The sequence below is a fragment of the Delphinapterus leucas genome, chromosome X, assembly GCF_059928025.1.
Source record: "Delphinapterus leucas isolate spDelLeu-1000000601 "Yukka" chromosome X, BTC_Dleu_Yukka2, whole genome shotgun sequence".
NCBI classification, from domain to species: domain Eukaryota; kingdom Metazoa; phylum Chordata; class Mammalia; order Artiodactyla; family Monodontidae; genus Delphinapterus; species Delphinapterus leucas.
The window spans coordinates 116,742,832-116,763,022 of record NC_143150.1 but is presented as its reverse complement, the minus strand read 5'-3'; the positions used below and the strand labels follow the sequence as shown (position 1 = coordinate 116,763,022).

Sequence of the window (20,191 nt, the reverse complement as noted above, 5' to 3'; positions counted from 1 at the left end):
AATGGAATAGTACTTGGCATTAAAAAGGAACAAGCTACTGATAACAGCAACAGTACGGATGAATCTCAAAAAAGTCACGCTGAGTGAAGGAAGCCCGACGCTGAAGAGTACACACTGTCTGAGTCCATTTACATGAAACTCTAGAAAAGGCAATCTAAGCCTAAGAGTCATCGCCCGGGGCCAGGAATGGGAGTGGAAAGGGGAATGAGTGGGAGGGGACGTAAGGCAACTTTCTGGGCAGATGGAAACTATATCGTGATAGGATTTGCTTACCTAGGTTTAGTCGTTTCTCAAAGTTGTACAACTAAGATTTGTGCATTTCAATGTATATACATTTTTACACTAACAATGTTGAAACGTATAATCAAGTACAGGGTGGGGAGTGGGGAGAGGTCAAGAAGAAATAAAGATGGCAGAATGTTAATAATTGTTGAAGCTGCGTAATGCACATGCTTGAAATTTTCCATAATAAAAAAATTGAAGGAAAAAACCCATCTACATCGAATGCTCCCGCTCTCCCCCTGCCCCTCCGTGTCCAGTTCTGCCTGGCCGCTGGGCTGCCCTCCCGCAGCCCCAGCTCCTGAGTGAACTCTGCTTCCTGCCAAGGTCTGCTGCTCGACTCCTTTCTGCTCTACAACTCCCCACCACCAACCAAGCTCCCATAACCGCCAGGCGTTTTTGCCAAGCCCTGTCACACCCAATAGCTCAAAACCTGTTCAAGGGACTGGGAAACAACAAGCTTTCCAGCTTGCTTTTCAAGAGTTCAGTCCTCTCCCGCCTACACTGTCTGACTGGGATTTAAACGGCACCTGTCTCAAAGCCTGATACTTAGAAGGCTTTAAAAGATAGTTTATGGCTTGTATTCCAAAAATACGTCTGTAAGTTGACGACTGGGAACTGAACATGCATTTTCCCGCATAACAAATAATATACAGCCAGTAATGCAGTGGTCCAGTCCACAAATATCTATCTACCCACTGTATGCACTCAAGGCTCCAACAGCAATGCCTCAATTCAACGCTACAGGTGCAATGCTTCTCTCATCAGTCAGTTCACGTGACTAAAAGTTGAGGAAAGTTCCAGGCTCAGTGCTGAGTCAGTAGCAGTAAAAGTGGTTCAAAAGGAAGGAGGCTCAGGGAAGGGCCCCTCTGGGCAAGCCAGCAGCCACGCGCAGCAGAGGACAGCTGAGGTCCGGCCAGGGGCTCGTGTGCACGGCTCCCTGGATGTACAGTCATTGTTGCCTGAGCCGGCTGGCAGGGAGAGAGGAAAAGTGGGAGAAGGCTTCTGACTTACAGCCCCATCTTTAATCTCCTGCTGCACTTGCTTGAAATAAAATCACATTTATATTATAGAAAATAAACATTATAGAACATGTGGACAAACAACAAGAACCAGTCTGCCCAGCACACAATCCAAACCACTGTTTCCATTCCAGTGTGGCCCGTGTGAGCTCTTCTAGTCTCTTCTACTAGATATGTACCACCCAGAAATGTGTCGTTAGGATGTATCTTATTTTTTAATAAAATCACAATTGCAGTATGCCTGGCCACCATTTTCAACTTGGTTTCTACAGGAAACCACATTCTGATTTCCTTCTGAGGGTGCCCAACAAATTCTGCTTCATCTCGACAGGAGAAACCAAGTGTCATCTGTGTCCACTGAGAGTTATTCTAAAAAGGAGCTGGATACGTATTCCTAGGAAACACCCAAAGTGTAGCAAAGAAAAGTGCATCTGGTTCCCTGCCATTGAAGAGTTCACTGTCTGGCAGAAGATCAACCATTAAATCAATAATTATTTAATTGCAATTGTGTTACTTGCTAGGAAAGAAAACCACAGTGTGCGTACAACTGATGGGGGGCGGCAGAAGTTCGTGAAGGCTTCCGTGAAGACCTGAGATGTGAAGGGTGAGGGAGCTTTGGGCAGAGGAGGACTGCCAGGTGGTGGAGGGTGCCAGGATACGGTGGCTTCTAAGCAGATGACATGGACTGGAATGCACCGAGATTGGCCCAACCTTGAAAGACCAGTTACAAAGCTGCTGACAGTAAGCTGGGTGAGAGAAGCCAATGCTTGGACCAAGATGGTGGCAGGCATTTCTAGCAGAATGCACAGCACGCTATATTAGTCAGGATGAGCTAGGCTGTGCTGACACATCAGACAAATCCCCCAAATTTCAGGGGCTTAACTGACATCTTGAACACACAACCTTCAAGTTTGCCATGACAGAGGCACACTTCCCTGGTAGAGAGAAGGGAAGCAGGTTTGAGAACCATTTGGAAGCAACAGGCTGGATTTGGCCATGAGGGACAGGACGGAGTCAAGAATGACTCCTAGGTTTCTGACTTGAACTGCTAAATCGATGATTTCACTCATCAAAGTTTACTTACATAAGGGAAGGCAATGTCTAACTATTGCCCTTACATTCTGCTGGAAATATTGATAGATTTGGCCAGTCTCCTGACCATGTATAGGTGGCACACCAAACGTGCATTCTACGACCACCACAGCCATGTGTCCACAGGACTGTCTTCCTTGGAACTTCGTGCATTTTCCAGAATGGTGAGGAAAGGGTATGCACCAAATTATTAGAAGTCTTAAGACGCCTTTAAGTCGCTCTCTCTCTCTCTTTTCTTTTCTAATATTTATTTATTTATTGGGCTGTGCCGGGTCTTAGCTGCGGCATGCGGGACCTTTTCAGTTGCAGCATGCGGGATCTAGTTCCCTGACCAGGGACTGAACCCGGTCCCCCTGCACTGGGAGTGTGGAGTCTTAGCCACTGGACCACCGGGGAAGACCCTAAGTCTCTTTCTTAAGCAGGAGCCAATGCACCTGTGGATTAAGCCCATTAAAGTCAGCTGAGAGATACATTCAGGCATTTCTAGCAGAACGCACAGCACGCTATATTAGTCAGGATGAGCTAGGCGATGCTGCCACATGAGACAAATCCCCCAAATTCCAGGGGCTTAACTGCCATCTTGAACACACAACCTTCAAGTTTGCCATGACAGAGGCAAAGAGAGATGGAGGCGGCATATCATCTAACTCTCAGTCGCTTTCAAAGTGACACTTGTTGATGCTGCTCACATTTCATTGGCCAGGACTCGTCAAAAGAACCCCAGCTAACTGCAAAGGAGATTAGGCAATGTGGAAGACTCTACGGAAGCCTGGTGGGCACGCTCTATGCCACACAACGCATCAAGCGAACGAAGAATCCATGAATAACATCATAGAAGGTGAAGCGAGACACAACCCACATGAAGGGCAGAGAATGGAACTAGAGCTGGCCTTATTTTAAACCATTATATATCCTTTTTTGTTGCAAAACTCCCAATCTTACTGTTGGATAAAAACTAACAGAATCACTCCAGTATCATTTAATACAAAAGGAAAAAATTACCTAGCCTCCAAAACCAGTGAAACCAGGGAAGAAGCTAGAATGTCTCCTCCCATGGCTGGTATGAACCTGATGGCCCAAGCATTTCCATTCCATTTTCTTGGCCCACAGCAGCATAGTGAGGGGCCCCACGACTGGCATATATTTTTACCAGTGACAGTCCATTACATGAGATGACACATGACCTGACTTTCTCTTGGAAAGGCATGCCCTAGGAGACAACTTTCCAGCAGTTGGGCTATATTTTCATAACCCAAGTTGCACTCTCCTACCACTATAAAAACCACCCCCAGGGCTTCCCTGGTGGTGCAGTGGTTGAGAGTCCGCCTGCCGATGCAGGGGACACGGGTTCGTGCCCCGGTCCAGGAAGATCCCACATGCCGCGAGGCGGCTGGGCCCGTGAGCCATGGCCGCTGAGCCTGCGCGTCTGGAGCCTGTGCTCCGCAGCGGGAGAGGCCACAACAGCAAGAGGCCCGCGTAATGCAAAAAAAAAAAAAACCACCCCCAAGTCTTAGGAGCCTGATTAAATAAAAGCTTCTCTCTTGCTTATGCAAAATCCAAAGCGGATGATCCTGGTCCTACAGCTATCCTCAAAAGAGTGGTTCAGGGATCCAGGTACCTTCCATCACGTGCTACTGCCATCTTCTACAGCCAGCCTCCAAGGGCCCCACGGAGACCACAGAAAGGGATGAGAGAGTACGAGAAGATCTACAGATATGCCAACGCCTTGGCCCAAAGTGATAGACATGACTAATACTCACATTTCATTGGCCAGAACTAGTTATATGGCCCACATAGACTCAAAGGGTGCTGGAAAATGTAGTCCCTGCTTCCCAGCAACAAGTAGGAGCATCAATCTCCTGACCACCTAGCTACCTCTGTCACCCTTTGTATCCTCCAAATGGCTCTTGCCAGAAAAGGGGAATCATCAGGACAGAGCGAAGTCAAGTAACTAACCTGGAGACTGATGTCTTGGTTTTTTAATCAATGTTCAGGAAATGCAAGGATTTCCTGTTGCAGGTGGCAATACCTCCCAACGTTTAAAATCACTGTGAACATAGCTGAAGAAAAAAATCAGAAGCAGGGCCCCCGAGTCAGGAAAGTAGCATGTATGTGAGGTTCAGAGAGGAGGGAGGGCAGGCAGAGTCAGGCACATCAGGTATGGGAAGCTCACCTGAGTCCCAGGTCCTGATCAAAGGGGCCGTTCTCGTCACTGGAGCAGTTAATAGCTAACTCAATAACCACAATAAGTGTATTCAACTACAGCATCCTGGGAGAACAGTTTCTGTGGTCAAAATGTTTGGGAAAGCATGAGACAGAGTTACCCAGGTTTCCTTCCTGTAGGATGTCCGAGTTTTCCATACATTCACAAGCACTGAGAACCTCCAGGAGGGAGACACAGCATGCACCCGAGGAAGCAGAGGAGGCTGCTCTGTGCAAACACACCCAACACACACAGTACATTAGCTAAAGTCGTGACTATGAATTCTGTTCAAGTAGAGAAATGGGCACCTCAACGAAAGGCGCCAAGGCATATTCAGAAAAGGCGGTTTCTTCTAAAAAACAAAAAAAGAGAGACATGTTTCGTTCTCCAAATCCTAGAAGTAACCGAGTGATTGACCCTCACTTGCTGAATTTGATAGCTTTACTGAATGAGACTCTCATCTTTGAGGATGGATGCTGGATGTTAAAAACAAACAAACAAACAAACAAAAAACCCAAAAGAAACAAACAAAAAACCAGGTCCTTCTATGGGCCAAAGGCACACAGAGATGAGCACCACCTCTGATAAAAGTAAAAAGAACGTCCCTCAAAAAATTAAACATTGAATTACCGTTTGACACCGTAATTCCACGTCCCGGTATACACCCAAAAATGTGAAAGCAGAGACTTAAACAGAAATTTATCCACCATGGTCATTACAGCATTATTCACCATAGCCTAAGACATCACGCTAAGTGAAATAAGTCAGTCACAGAAAGACACATACTGTATGATTCCACTCATATGAGGCATCTAGAGTAGTCAAATTCACAGAGACAGAGGGTAGGACAGTGGGTAGCAGGGGCTGGGGAGTGAGGAGTGGCAAGTTATTAAGGGGTACAGAGATTCTGTTTGGGATGATGAAGAAGTTCTGGAAATGGATAGTGGGGATGACTGCTCAGCAGTGCAACTGTACTTAATGACTCTGAAACCCACACTTAAAAATGGTTTCAACGGCAAATTTTATATTACGTACACTTTACCATAATTTTTTTTTTTTAAAAAGCCAACGAGAAGCTCCTCAGCCCTCATGGCTTATGGCGGTTTTCTTTCACAACAGTGCCCACGTGCCCCCTTGCATGGGTTGATGGCTCTCCTGCAGCCCATCAAATCACCCAGGCACTGATGACACATAACCTCCTATTCAGACCCACAAAGGACCACATAAAACTGCACAAGGAGATGGAAAACACGATCCAACCCTGCCTTGACTCATTATGACAACAGGAGATGGGAAGTGCTTAAATTTCACATCTACGATTCCCCCCCCCCCGCCCGAAACACACCTGGGACAGTTCAACAGTTCTTGGAGAGCAAGGTTGTAGAACTTTTACAAAAAAGCCAAAGTGACAGATTTATATCTTTTTGGTGGAGACACCAAAAAGCTGTGAGTGGCAGAGATTAGGAAGCCGGGGTGGGGGCGTGGTGTCTGTTTAAATCCGTGAACCGACTTCTTGGAGTTTCGTATATTGTTTGTCAAACCTATAAAAAGAACTTACTAGTTATGATGATGTACTGAAAAACGATTTATTCAAGACCAGGCCAAGGTCAACCAAAGGAGGTACATACTGCAGCTGAAAATTCTAGGCAATCAGGACCCAGAACAAGAAAAGGTCATGTGCTCTTTGTGTAGCTCTGGAATTGAAAGCCCAAGATTTCTGCCTGAATGAATCTTCGCACCCAACGAGAAGGAAGGGGTCCTGGTAGTAGATGAAGGCTTGTTTTACACACACACACACACACACACACACACACACACACACACACACACACACACACACACACACACACACACACACCAATTTTCAGAGTCGGCACCAGCAGGCAGGAGGCTACAGCTGTGCCTAATGGCCAAATGGACATTTAACCATTCAGAGAAGAGTCTGTTCAAACTCCATTTTCAGCAGAGAATGAACAGAAGTCGAGAAAACCGAGTGGTTCCAGGTGAAATGGGCTCCTAACAACTTTTCTAAAAAAGACGTTGCGCTGAAGAGTCTACTCTGAGTGGTCAGAAACATCCAGGGAGTGTTTTCAAAGGCCCAGCAGCCACTTGTTTAAACAAGCCCGCTACCCCACCCCGCTTCCAGCTGGGGAGGATTTGCTCTGCAGAAAACAGATCCCGGCAAAGAATGGATGGTAATAAAGCTAGCTTACCATCTCATCAGCACGGTGTGGCCGCCGCCATTTACCTTCTCACAAGCTTTTGGGGTTAGGGCAGGCATGTTACTCCTGTTTGACCAGTGGAGAAACCAAGGCACAGGGTCTCCCAGGTGAACTACTGTCCCACAATGCTTGTGAGCATCACCCAAGTGCCAGAGGCTTGTCACATAGCTTCCAAAGGTTCGGTAAGGAAAACAGCCAAGCAACAATCAGTTCCACACCTGGAGGAACTCGTGCCAATCAAAAGTACTGATTTAAGGCTGGGTTCTTCTGGCACACTTATTACAGTGAGCTGAGTGTCCCGTTCCGGCAACGGAGGAGATCCTGAAGCCGGGAATGTTTGTGCACTACAGGATAAAATATATCTGTCACGCTGGTAGTAGAGCACAGCCCCACTGTCAATCTGTATTAAGTGTGCAAAAGAACACCGGGGCATTTCTAAGAGACGCCCCCTCCCCCCGTCCCCCATTGTAATAGACCATTACCCACCCTTGACTGAAAAATGGAATCATGTGGGAAGCATTCGACAATCCTGAGGCCTCAGATTCTGATGTCATTGGTCTGGGATACAGTCTGGGCATTAGGAGTTTGAAAAGCTCCCACAGGTGATTCTAACGTGTAGCCAGGGTTGGGACCCACAGGAGTGAGAAACTAACAGTTGAATAACTAGTGGAGGGCGGGGAACTCAGCCTCGACTGGGTTATAGGCTGTTTCTTGGATCATCTGATGTTTAAGAAAACTGAAGAATAAAGAACTAGGAATGCCAGGGGCCTCTGTTTTCTTACCTGTAAAGGGTACAAGGCTACCTACTCTGCCCTCCCCAAAAGGTGGGGCGGTCCTGTCGAAAGAGTCAGCTGGTGCTAGGATGGGGAAGAAGAGCTGGTGCTTCGGTGGCGTGGGCGAAGATAAGGAAAACTAGGAGGAGTGGGGTGGGGGCGAAAGGGGACACCGCCTCACCTGCGTCGTAGAAGGCGTCGAGCACGGCTGTCTCCCCAAAGTCGAGCTCCCCGAAGGGCACGAAGGTGAGGTGGGCGCCCTCGGCCTCGCAGGCCCGCAGCAAGCACCGCCGCGCCACCCTGGGGGCTCTCGCTGCGCACGTACACGGCCCGCAGAGCCCGCCGCGGCCCGCCCCCGCCCTCGACTCCAGCCCCCTCGCCCTTGGCCGCCCCCGCCCTCGCCTCCAGCCCCCTCGCCCTCGGCCGCCCCCTCGGGCTCCAGCGGCCACGCCGGCCCCGCCGCGCCCTCGTCCCCCGGCGGCAGCGGGCACTGTGCGGACTCGGCCGCCACCCCGAGCTCCCCAGCCGGGGGAGCCCCGCCGCCGCTCTCCATGTGGCGTCCCTGCGCGCCCTTCCTTGTCCCACCTCCGCGCGAGTGGCCGATGGCTGTGGCACCTGCTCCTGCAACGCGGGAAGGAAGCTGCGGAACCCAGCGCCCGCCGGCGGCCCCGCGACGGGCAGGCGACGGCGGGGCCCCTCGGCTACACGCAGAAGCCCCAGCCCCGCAGCCCCCGAGCGCCCTTTGAAGGCTCGGGAGAGAGGGGCGGGGTCTTCGGACGTCAGGGCGAGCGGAGGGCGGGGGGAGGTCCGGGAAGGGCGGCGGGGCAGGAGCCCGCCGGGCGCCCCCTGCCGCCTCCCCCGGGCAGCGCCCTAAGAAGGGCGGATTCACGAATTTCAGGGTTTTGCTGTTGTTGCCGTCCCTCCAGCCTTAGGAGTCCCATTTTTTCCCTCAAAACAATTTGAGGCTTTTCAAGCAGAGTAAAAGCTCTTTCAAAGCGCCAGCTGGATGTAAATCTTCAATTCCAAACTAAATACAGATGTAATGTTAACCCAGAATCGAGATAAGATGCTTATTTAAAATACCTCTGAGTTTGTACTTCTTGTCCCCAGTTGCCAAGAGCATGGCCCTCCTGAGCTCATGCCCTGGAGACCCGCTTGTCCTGACTTTCACTGTGACCTTGACAAAAGCACCGTGATGCACCAGCATCAAATTTTGTTGGCCTGGAAAATAGACTCCAAGTAGCCTGCCTGCCGGATCTAAGAAATGCTGTGAACCCAAAGGGCTCTTTACTCTGGATCTTACCCACCTCACGATTTTAGGCCCAAGTATTAAAAAGTAGTATTACCACTGCAGGTAGTACTTGTATTTATTTAAAAGGTAGGATGCACTGGACGTTGTCACAAGGTTTTCGGGTTTTGGTGGTTTTCTTTTTTTTTTTTTTTTTTTTGCGGTATGCGGGCCTCTCACTGTTGTGGCCTCTCCCGTTGCAGAGCACAGGCTCCGGACGCGCAGGCTCAGCGGCCATGGCTCACGGGCCCAGCTGCTCCGCGGCATGTGGGATCTCCCCGGACCGTGGCACGAACCCGTGTCCCCTGCATTGGCAGGCGGACTCTCAACCACTGCGCCGCCAGGGAAGCCCGTTTTCATTTTTAATAATAGTTTTATTGAGATATAACTCACAAACCATCCAATTAACCCATTTAAATAGTTGTTAGTTTATCCGCGGAGTTGAGCAGCCATCATCATACTGTTTTAGAACATTTTCATCACCCCCCAGAAAACCCCAGTACCCATCAACAACAGTCTCTCTCCACCTCCCACAACACCCCTCAGCCCCAGGCAACCACCAATCTACTTACTGTCTCTATAGATTTGGCTGTTCTGGACATTTCCTATAAATGGAATCATACAATGTGTGGATAGAGGTTTTCATTTGTTCTGGGTGTATACCTAGGAATGGGATTTCTGGGTCATATGGCAACATTATGTTTAAGCTTTGGAGAAGCTACCACTGCTTTCCAATGTGGCTCCACCATTTTATATTTCCACCAGCAGTGTACAAGCATGCCAACTTCTCCACACTCTCACCAACACTTGTTATTGTCTTTTTGATTATAGCCATCCTAGTGGGAGTGAAGTGATAGCTCACTGGGATTTTGATTTGCGTTTCTCTTAAAGACTAATGACGTTGAGCATTTTGTCGTGCGCTTATCCTCTATTTGCATAATTTCTTTGGAGAAAAGTCCATTCAGACCCTTTACCCTTTTAAAAACAGGGTGTTTGTCTTTTTATTATTGAATTGCAAAAGCTCTTTATATATTACAGATACAAGGCCCTTATCAGATATGTGATTTGCAAATACTTTCTCCTCTTCTGTGGGCTGTCTTTTTACTTTCTTGATGGTGTCCTTTGCAGCATATCACAAGCCATTTTGACACAAGCAGGATAGGACTTACCTTATAAAACAACACTTTGCCTTCTCTTCATGTTTCAGCAATAATATAGTCCATCCCTCTACCTCACCCCCAAAAGAAAGCAGAAACCGCCAGCATAAATCTTTGGAGAAATTCTAATTCCTGTCCTGGTAGAAATTAGCAATTTCACAAGTGATATCAATGTGCAACCTCTTTTGTAGCCAATGAATGGAAAATGGGCTCTGAGGAAATCTGAAAAAACACACAGGCCAGAATTTGGAAGAGGGAATCTAGAGAAAACTTCCAACACTTCTAAGATTTTTTTTAAAAGTACGATGCTATAAAAGGACACATTTTCTTTGTAACCTTGTAATGCATAATAATAGTAATTTTCCTAATATGCCTGTTCATCTGAGATTAGTTCAATGACTGGCACAGCCTTCAGAAGGGCAGAGATGGCCACTTCACAATTGCTTGCCAATGTCTTGCTGTTGCCTGCACTTCAATCTTCCTATGTTTCTTCCAGCTCTGACTAGGCCCTGCTGACTAAGTGAGACTCATAGGAAGTGTGAATTCTGGCTTGAATAATATCTTTCTTTAAACACAACCCCTGCCGAGTAAAGAACCTGGCTAGCAGGTGCCTTCCTCGCAGTTGGCATGCACAGCCCACCTTCTCATTGTTTCTAGTAATTCGCACACCTGAAACAAGTCCCAGTCCCTTCTCCCAATGTCCTTCCTACCTCCCCTGCCCCAGCCCCACTGATGAGAAAATTGCAAAATGCTGGATTAGTCTTTTCCTTTTAGTTGAACAATTGTTTGTTCTTACCTGCGCCTTGCCCCTTACTAAGTGCACATCCTGGAAAACACTTTGCCCCAGTGCAGAGATGTCATTTGGACTGGCACAGGGAATTGAAGAATAGAGTAGAGGCACTGTAGCTAAAGAATAAGATTAAATCTAGGTGTTCTTCTCATTTCCTCCATTTTATTTTAGGTTGTTTATTCATACCAGTTGTGGTCCCACTATTTAGTTCTTTGACTCACACTGTAAACACTGTAAATATTTTAGTTACCACTTGAGTGGCAATTTCATTACTTTTTTCCTAAGAAAATACAGTGTACCCAAGGGCCAAGCAAATAGTGACAAAAGGGAAACAACCAGGTTGCACAATAGTATATGTATTTGGAAAAACTCTAACATATGTAGTAATTCAACAAGGATTTCTTGAGCATCTATTGTGTGTCAGGCACTGTCCTTGGTGCAGAGGTTATCATAGTGAACAAGACAGCCAAAGTCCCTGCCATTATGTTATAAGTAGATAGACAGATATGTCTATAGACAGATATACCTGTGTATAGATGCTATAAATATTGTATGGACATAGATTATTATAATCTGCCATAAAGTACAAGAAAAACAAACAGGGTGGATGAAACTCATAAGAAGCATTAAGCATAGATTATATGTAAAATACTAGTTTATGAAATATAGGTGAAATTTTTTTAAAAAAATTATTTATTTTTGGCTGCATTGGGTCTTTGTTGCCGCACGCGGGCTTTCTCTAGTTGTGTTGAGTGGGGGCTACTCTTTGTTGTGGTGTGTGGGCTTCTCAATGCGATGGCTTCTCTTGTTGCAGAGCACGGGCTCTAGGTGAGTGGGCTTCAGTAGTTGTGGTGCACGGGTTCAGTAGTTGTGGCTTGCGGGCTCTAGAGCGCAGGCTCAGTAGTTGTGGCGCACGGGCTTAGTTGCTCCGCGGCATGTGGATCTTCCCGGACCAGGGCTCGATCCCGTGTCCCCTGCATTGGCAGGCGGATTCTTAACCACTGCACCACCAGGGAAGTCCCCATAGCATGTTTTAATTATACACCATGAGTGAGCAAGTAGATTGTGAGAAAAAGGTGGACTTCATAAGATTTAGTTAAAATAGTAAGTTATTTCCCTCTATGACATGTTGTAGATGGAATATATGATGGAACAAACAAGACTATCACTTACAAATAGATAGGAATGGAAAGACCAAGTCATTAGGTATGAGCATGCAGTCTCTGAACTCACAGTTATGTCACCCCTAAGTCAACCACCCATTCTGGTCTCACATTTGCCCTGTATCTTCTTGAAGGTATAGAATACAGTTATAATAACTGTTTTAATATCCTTGTTTATGAATACTATTATCTGTTTTATTACTGGATCTTTTCCTATTGGTTGATTTTTCTCCTCATTGTGGGTCATTTTTTTCCTGCTTCTTTGCATGCCTGGTAATTTTTTATTAGATGCCACACATTGTGAATTTTACGTTAATGAGTACTGTGTATTTTTGTATTCCTATAAATATTCTTGAGCTTTGTTCTGGGACACAGTTAAGTTATTAGGAAATAGTTTGATCCTTCTGAGGCCTCCTTTTAAGCTTTGTTTTAAATGGGATCAGAGCAGCCTTTAGGCTAGGGGTAATTAATCCCTACTACTGAGGCAATGCCTCTCTGAATATTCTACCCAATGTCTTGGGATTTATGAAGTTTTTCCATTCTGGCCAGTGGAAACAGAAACTATCTGGGCCCTGTGGGACCTCCAAGGATTGTTCCCTCTAATCCGTTCAGGTAGTTCTTTCCCCAGCCTTGCGTATTTTCTTTACACACAGGTGCTGGTCCGTACTCTACTGAAGATTCCCGATCTACACATCTCTGGAACTCTGTGCAGCCTTCTCCTCCCCAGTACTCAAACCGTGGCCTCGTTGGCATTCCAGCTCCATAAGCTCAACTTCGAATGATAACTGGGCTCTCCTCGGCTTCCCTTTCTCTGTTCTATGGCCTGGAAACTCTCTCAGGCCCGTAAACTGGGAAATTGCAGGGCTCTATTTGTTTCCCCTTTCTCTGAGATCTCTGTCCTGTGTTGCGCTCCTTATATGATTTTTGCAACTTTTTCTGGAAAAGTCTAAAATTCTTTTAAGATGAGAAGACTTAAAAGTTTCAACATTAAAAAGAAAAGCATTTCTCCCTTCTCCACTCTAGGCCCGCTCCAGGCTGCCCACTTGCAGCAGGAAAAGGAGGAGCGGTGTTGGCTTCTCCCCTCTTCCGCCATGCCGGCCACCTCTCCAAGATGCGGGTGTGCAGGGAGAGGAGCTAAAGCAACCCCACTTATGGGTTGCTCATGCTGGGACCATACCCGGTCCAGGGGAAATGCATACCCGTCACCGCACACTTGTCTTCCATGTCCTGACAACTTCTTGGGAACATACGTAGCAAGCCATCTTTGAGTCCTTTCCCTAGGCTCATGGTGAGTAGTAGGCAACTCTCCAACACCCCCATTGGCAGAGAGGAACTCACCAGCACACCAATCTCTCTCCAAAACACTCTTCTAATTTCCAACTCTCTTTTCTGGGAATGCCCAGCCTCACTGTGAAAATGAGTATTTTGTTTCTGGTAAGAGACCTTCCAGAGCGCTCTTTTCTCTCTGCCATCAACTTTCTGCTGTCAGTAACATTCCAGATGATGCCTGCTTCATCAGCCTAGGGCCTGGAGTGAAGATGATGATAACGTGAACCAAAGCCCCCACTTGACCTAAAATGGACGTTGAAGAAGAACTTGAAAGAGATAAGGGTGTTAGCCATGCAGATCTGTACAGGAAGAGCATTGCAGGCAGAGGCAAGGGTCAGTGCAAAGGCCCTAAGGCATCCTAGCATGCTCAAGCAACAGCAAGGCCAGAATCTCTAGATATTTAGAATCCCATCATCTCATTTTTTAAACAGTAGTTTCTAGAAAGTTCTTCCATATATTTAAATGAAAGCTTCTCTTATAACTACCACCCATTTATTCTTTTTTAAAAATATTTATTTATTTAATTAATTTATTTTATTTTTGGCTGATTTGTGTCTTCGTTGCTGCACATGGGCTTTCTCTAGTTGTGGCGAGTGGGGGCTACTCTTCGTTGTGGTGCGCAGGCTTCTCATTGCGGTGGCTTCTCTTGTTGTGGAGCACAGGCTCTAGGCGCGCGGGCTTCAGTAGTTGTGGCACGTGGGCTCAGTAGTTGTGGCTCGCAGGCTGTAGAGCGCAGGCTCAGTAGTTGTGGCGCACGGGCCCGGCCGCTCAGTGGCATGTGGGATCTTCCCGGACCAGGGCTCAAACCCGTGTCCCCTGCATTGGTAGGTGGATTCTTAACCACTGCATCACCAGGCAAGCCCCCACCCATTTATTCTAATTTAATTCTCCTTCCACATGGCAGCTTTCCAAGTACTGCCCTCAGGTTTCTCCCACCTCCCACACCCTTCGATCATTTCTCCATGACACAATATCCAGGCTACTCACCACCTTGATGACTCTCCTCAGGAAGAGTCCCTATTTGTCTCTATTGCTGTTCTGTGCGTACAAAAGACTTTTTTAAAATTAAACTTTATTTTGAGATGATTGTAGAAATCATACAGAGATCTGGTGTAGCCTTTAACCAGTTTGCCCCAATGGTAACATCTTGCCAAACTGTAGTACGCTATCAAGGATACTGATATCAAGATATCAGGATACTGACATTAAGACAGTCAACATACAGAACAGTTTCATCACCACAAGGATCCCTCCTGCTGCCCTTTGACTGCCACACCCATCTCCCTTCTCACCCCTCATCCCTAACTGCTGGCAACCACTAATCTGATCTCCATTTCTATAATTTTGTCATTTCAAGAATGTTATATAAATGGAACCATAGAATATGTAACCTTTAAGGATCGTCTTTTTTCACCCAGCACAATTCCCCTGGGATTCATCCAAGCGGTTGCATCAGTAATGCTTTCCAATTATTGCTGAGCACTATTCCATGGTATAGATGCATGACAGCTTCTTTAATCATGCACCCACTGAAGGACACCTGGGTTGTTTCCAGTCCTGGGTTATTATGAATAAAGCTGCGATGAACATTCATGTACAGGTTTCTGTGTGAACGTAAGTTTTCATTTCTCTGGGATAAATGCCCAGGAGTGCAAATTCTAGGTCATATGGTAGTTGCCTGTTTAATTTTTTAAGAAACTGCCACATTGTTTTCCAGAGTGGCTACACCGTTTTACACTCCCACCAGCAATGTACAAGCGATCCAGTTTCTCCACATCCTTACTAGTATTTGGTGTTGTCGCTGTAAAAAATTTTAGCCATTTTGATAAGTGCGTAGTAATATCTCACTGTGGTTTTAATTTGCATTTTTCCAACGGATAATGATGTTTAACATCTTTTCATGTGCTTTTCTGCCATTTGTTTATCTTCTTTGGTGAACATTTGTTCATATCTTGTGCCCATTTTCTAACTGGAATGTTTGGTTTTTTACTGTTGAGTTTTGAGTGTTTTCTATATATTCTAGATAGCAATTCTTTGTCAGATATGGGGGTTGCAAATATTTCTCTCCCAGTGTGTAGCTTGTCTTGTTATCCTCTTTAATAGGCAGAGCAAAAGCTTTTAATCTTTTTAAAAAATTCTTTTCCATTATGGTTTATTACAGGATACTGAGTATAATTCCCTGTGCTGTACAACAGGACCTTGTTGTTTATCCACACTATATATAATAGTTTGGATCTGCTAGTCCCAAACTCCCAATCCAATCCTCTCTCTCCCCACCTCCCCCTTGGCAACCACAAGCCTGTTCTCTATGTCTGTGAGTCTGTTTCTGTTTCGTAGATAAAAGCTTTTAATCTTGATGAGGCCCAATTTATCAGTTTTTCCATTTATGGATGGTGCTTTTGATTTCAAGTTAAAGAACTCTTTCCCTAGACCTAGGGCTCAAAGATTTTCTCCTCTTTTTTTCTAAAAGTTTCATAGTTTAACATTTAAAATCCATTTTGACTCCCTCACCCTGCGTTCTTCTAAAAGGTGCTCGTCTTTCCTGTGTTTACGCCTCTCCACACCAGACTCCCTAGAGCCCCCAAGCACTCTCCATATCACTTGGCTTCAAATTACTTATGCACAATATCCAACTCGGCGTGTATCAAGAATGATTCATCATAGCCCTGTTAAGTAGGTTGCCCCAAACTTGATCCGTATCTGCAGGCTGAATCAGACTGGAAGCAAGAATACCTTGGCATTCCCACTTGAATCACTAGAAAATATTAGAGACTGGGACTTATACCATTGGCACTCCTGAGGCCTTTGGACTCAGACTGGAACTACACCACTGGCTTCCTGAGTCTCCAGCTCCCAGGCCACAGATTGTTGGACTTCTCAGTATCCATAATCAGCCGTGTGGCTGACAGGGTCTTGGTGCTCCGGCCTGCTGTCAGGCCTGAGCCGCTGAGGTGGGAGAGCTGAGTTCAGGACACTGGACCACCAGAGACCTCCCGGCCTCAAGTAATATCAGTCGGCAAGAGTTCTCCCGGAGATCTTTGTCTCAACGCTAAGACCCAGCTCCACTCAACGGCCAGCAAGCTCCAGTGCTGGAGGCCCCATGCCAAACAACTAGCAAGACAGAAACACAGCCCCACCCACTAACAGAGAGGCTGCCTAAAAGCATACTAAGTTCACAGACACCCCAAAACACACCACCGGACATGGCCCTGCCCACCAGAAAGACAAGATCCAGCCCCACCCCCCAGAACACAGGCACCAGTCCCCGCCACCAGGAAGCCTACACAAGCCACTGAACCAACCTCACCCACTGGGGGCAGACACCAAAAACAATGGGAACTACGAACCTGCAGCCTGTGAAAAGGAGACCTCAAACACAGTAAGTTAAGTTAAACAAAATGAGAAGACACAGAAATACACAGCAGATGAAGGAGCAAGGTAAAAACCCACCAGGCCAAACAAATGAAGAGGAAATAGGCAGTCTACCAGAGAAAGAATTCAGAGCAATGATAGTAAAGATGATCGAAAATCTTGGAAATAGAATGGAGAAAATACAAGAAACGTTTAACAAGGAACTAGAAGAACTAAAGACTAAGCAAACAATGATGAACAACACAATAAATGAAATTAAAAATTCTCTAGAAGGGATCAGTAGCAGAACAACTGAGGCACAAGGATGGACAAGTGACCTGGAAGATAAAATAGTGGAAATAACTACTGCAGAGCAGAATAAACAAAAAAGAATGAAAAGAACTGAGGACAGTCTCAGCGACCTCAGGGACAACATTAAATGCACCAACATTCGAATTATAGGGGTCCCAGAAGAATAAGAGAAAAAGAAAGGGTCTGAGAAAATATTTGAAGAGATTATAGTTGAAAATTTCCCTAACATGGGAAAGGAAATAGTCAATCAAGTCCAGGAAGCACAGAGAGTCCCATACGGGATAAATCCAAGGAGAAACACGCCAAAACATATATTACATAAAACTATCAAAAATTAAATACAAAGAAAAAATATTAAAAGCAGCAAGGGAAAAGCAACAAATAACATACAAGGGTATCTCCATAAGGTTAAAAGCTGATCCTTCAGTGGAAACTGTGCAAGCCAGAAGGGAGTGGCAGGACATTTAAAGTGATGAAAAGGAAAAACCTACAACCAAGATTACTCTACCCAGCAAGGATGTCATTCAGATTCGATGGAGAAATTAAAACCTTTACAGACAAGAAAAGTTAAGAGAAATCAGCACCACCAAACCAGCTTTACAACAAATGCTAAAGGAACTTCTCCAGGCAGGAAACACAAGAGAAGGAAAAGACCCACAAAAACAAACCCAAAACAATTAAGAAAATTGTCATAGGAACATACATATCGACAATTACCTTAAATGTAAATGGATTAAATGCTCTAACCAAAAGACACAGACTGGCTGAATGGATACAAAAACAAGACCTGTATATATGCTGTCTACAAGAGACCCACTTCAGACCTCGGGACACATACAGACTGAAAGTGAGGGGATGGAAAAAGATATTCCATGCAAATGGAAATCAAAAGAAAGCTGGAGTAGCATTTCTCATATCAGACAAAACAGACTTTAAAATAAAGACTATTACAAGAGACAAAGAAGGACACTACATAATGATCAAGGGATCAATCCAAGAAGATATAAGAATTGTAAATATTGATGCACCCAACATAGGAGCACCTCAATACATAAGGTAAATGCTAACAGCCATAAAAGGGGAAATCAACAGTAACACAATAAGAGTAGGGGACTTTAACACCCCACTTTCACCCATGGACAGATCACCCAAAATGAAAATAAATAAGGAAACACAAGCTTTAAATCACACATTAAACAAGATGGACTTTAACTGATATTTATAGGACATTCCATCCAAAAACAACAGAATACACTTTCTTCTCAAGTGCTCATGGAACATTCTCCAGGATAGACCATATCTTGGGTCACAAATCAAGCCTTGGTAAATTTAAGAAAATTGAAATTGTATGAAGTATCTTTTCCGACCACAGTGCTATGAGACTAGATATCAGTTACAGGGAAAAAAACTGTAAAAGATACAAACACGTGGAGGCTAAACAATACGCTACTAAATAACCAAGAGATCACTGAAGGAGTCAAAGAGGAAATCAAAAAATACCTAGAAATAAATGACAATGAAAACATAACGACCCAAAACCTATGGGATGCAGCAAAAGCAGTTCTAAGAGGGAAGTTTATAGCAATACAATCCTACCGCAAGATACTAGAAACATCTCAAATAAACAACCTAAACTTACACCTAAAGCAAATAGAGAAAGAAGAACAAAATAACCCGAAAGTTAGCAGAAGGAAAGAAATCATAAAAATCAGAACAGAAATAAATGAAAAAGAAATGAAGGAAACGATAGCAAAGATCAATAAAACTAAAAGCTGGTTCTTTTAGAAGATTAAAAAAAAGTTGATAAACCATTAGCCAGACTCATCAAGAAAAAACGGGTGGAGACTCAAATCAACAGAATTAGAAATGAAAAAGGAGAAGTAACAACTGACACTGCAGAAATACAAAGGATCATGAGAGATTACTACAAGCAACTATATGCCAATAAAATGGACTACCTGGAAGAAATGGACAAATTCTTAGAAAAGCACAACCTTCAGAGACTGAACCAGGAAGAAATAGAAAATATAAACAGACCAATCACAAGCACTGAAATTGAAACTGTGATTTAAAATCTTCCAACATACAAGAGCCCAGGACCCGATGGCTTCACAGGCAAATTCTATGAACCATTTAGAGAAAAGCTAACACCTATCCTTCTCAAACTCTTTCAAAATATAGCAGAGGGAGGAACACTCCCAAACTCATTCTACCAGGCCACCATCACCCTGATACCAAAACCAGACAAAGATGTCAAAAAGAAAGAAAACTACAGGCCAATATCACTGATGAACATAGATGCAAAAATCCTCAACAAAATACTAGCAAACAGAATCCAACTGCACATTAAAAGGATCACACACCATGATCAAGTGGGGTTTATCCCAGGAATGCAAGGATTCTTCAATATACGCAAATCAATCAATGTGATACACCATATTAACAAATTGAAGGAGAAAAACCATATGATCATCTGAATAGATATAGAAAAAGCTTTTGAGAAAATTCAACACCCATTTATGAAAAACATCCTCCAGAAAGTAGGCATAGACGGAACTTAACTCAACATAATAAAGGCCATATATGACAAATCCACAGCCAACGTCATCCTCAATGCTGAAAAACTGAAACCATTTCCACTAAGATCAGGAAAAAGACAAGGTTGCCCACTCTCACCACTATTATTCAACATAGTTTTCCACAGCAATCAGAGAAGAAGAAGAAATAAAAGGAATCCAAATTGGAAAAGAATTAAAACTGTCACTGTTTGCCGATGACATGATACTATACATAGAGGATCCTAAAGATGCTACCAGAAAACTACTAGAGCTAATCAATGAATTTGGTAAAGTAGCAGGATACAAAATTAATGCACAGAAATCTCTTGCATTCCTATACATTAATGATGAAAAATATGAAAGAGAAATTAAGGAAACACTCCCATTTATCACCGCAACAAAAAGAATAAAATATCTAGGAATAAACCTACCTAAGGAGACAAAAGACCTGTATGCAAAAACTATAAGACACTGATGAAAGAAATTAAAGATGATACAAACAGATGGAGATATATACCATGTTCTTGGATTGGAAGAATCAACATTGTGAAAATGACTATACTACCCAAAGCAATCTACAGATTCAATGCAATCCCTATCAAACTACCAATGGCATTTTTCACAGAACTAGAACAAAAAATATCACAATTTG

The 20,191-nt window shown here is 44.7% G+C and overlaps 1 protein-coding gene across 1 annotated transcript in view; it reads right to left on the bottom strand.

Moving 5' to 3' along the window:
- The window catches only part of MAP3K15 (mitogen-activated protein kinase kinase kinase 15), a 148,650-nt gene extending 140,313 nt beyond the window's left edge, over positions 1-8,337 (bottom strand). The window contains 3 exon segments of the mRNA XM_089904724.1: positions 7,773-7,879; positions 7,881-7,956; positions 7,994-8,337. Of these exon segments, the coding sequence (XP_089760850.1) occupies positions 7,773-7,879; positions 7,881-7,956; positions 7,994-8,144 (334 nt within the window). The 5' untranslated portion in view covers positions 8,145-8,337.
- Positions 8,338-20,191: the final 11,854 nt, after the last annotated feature.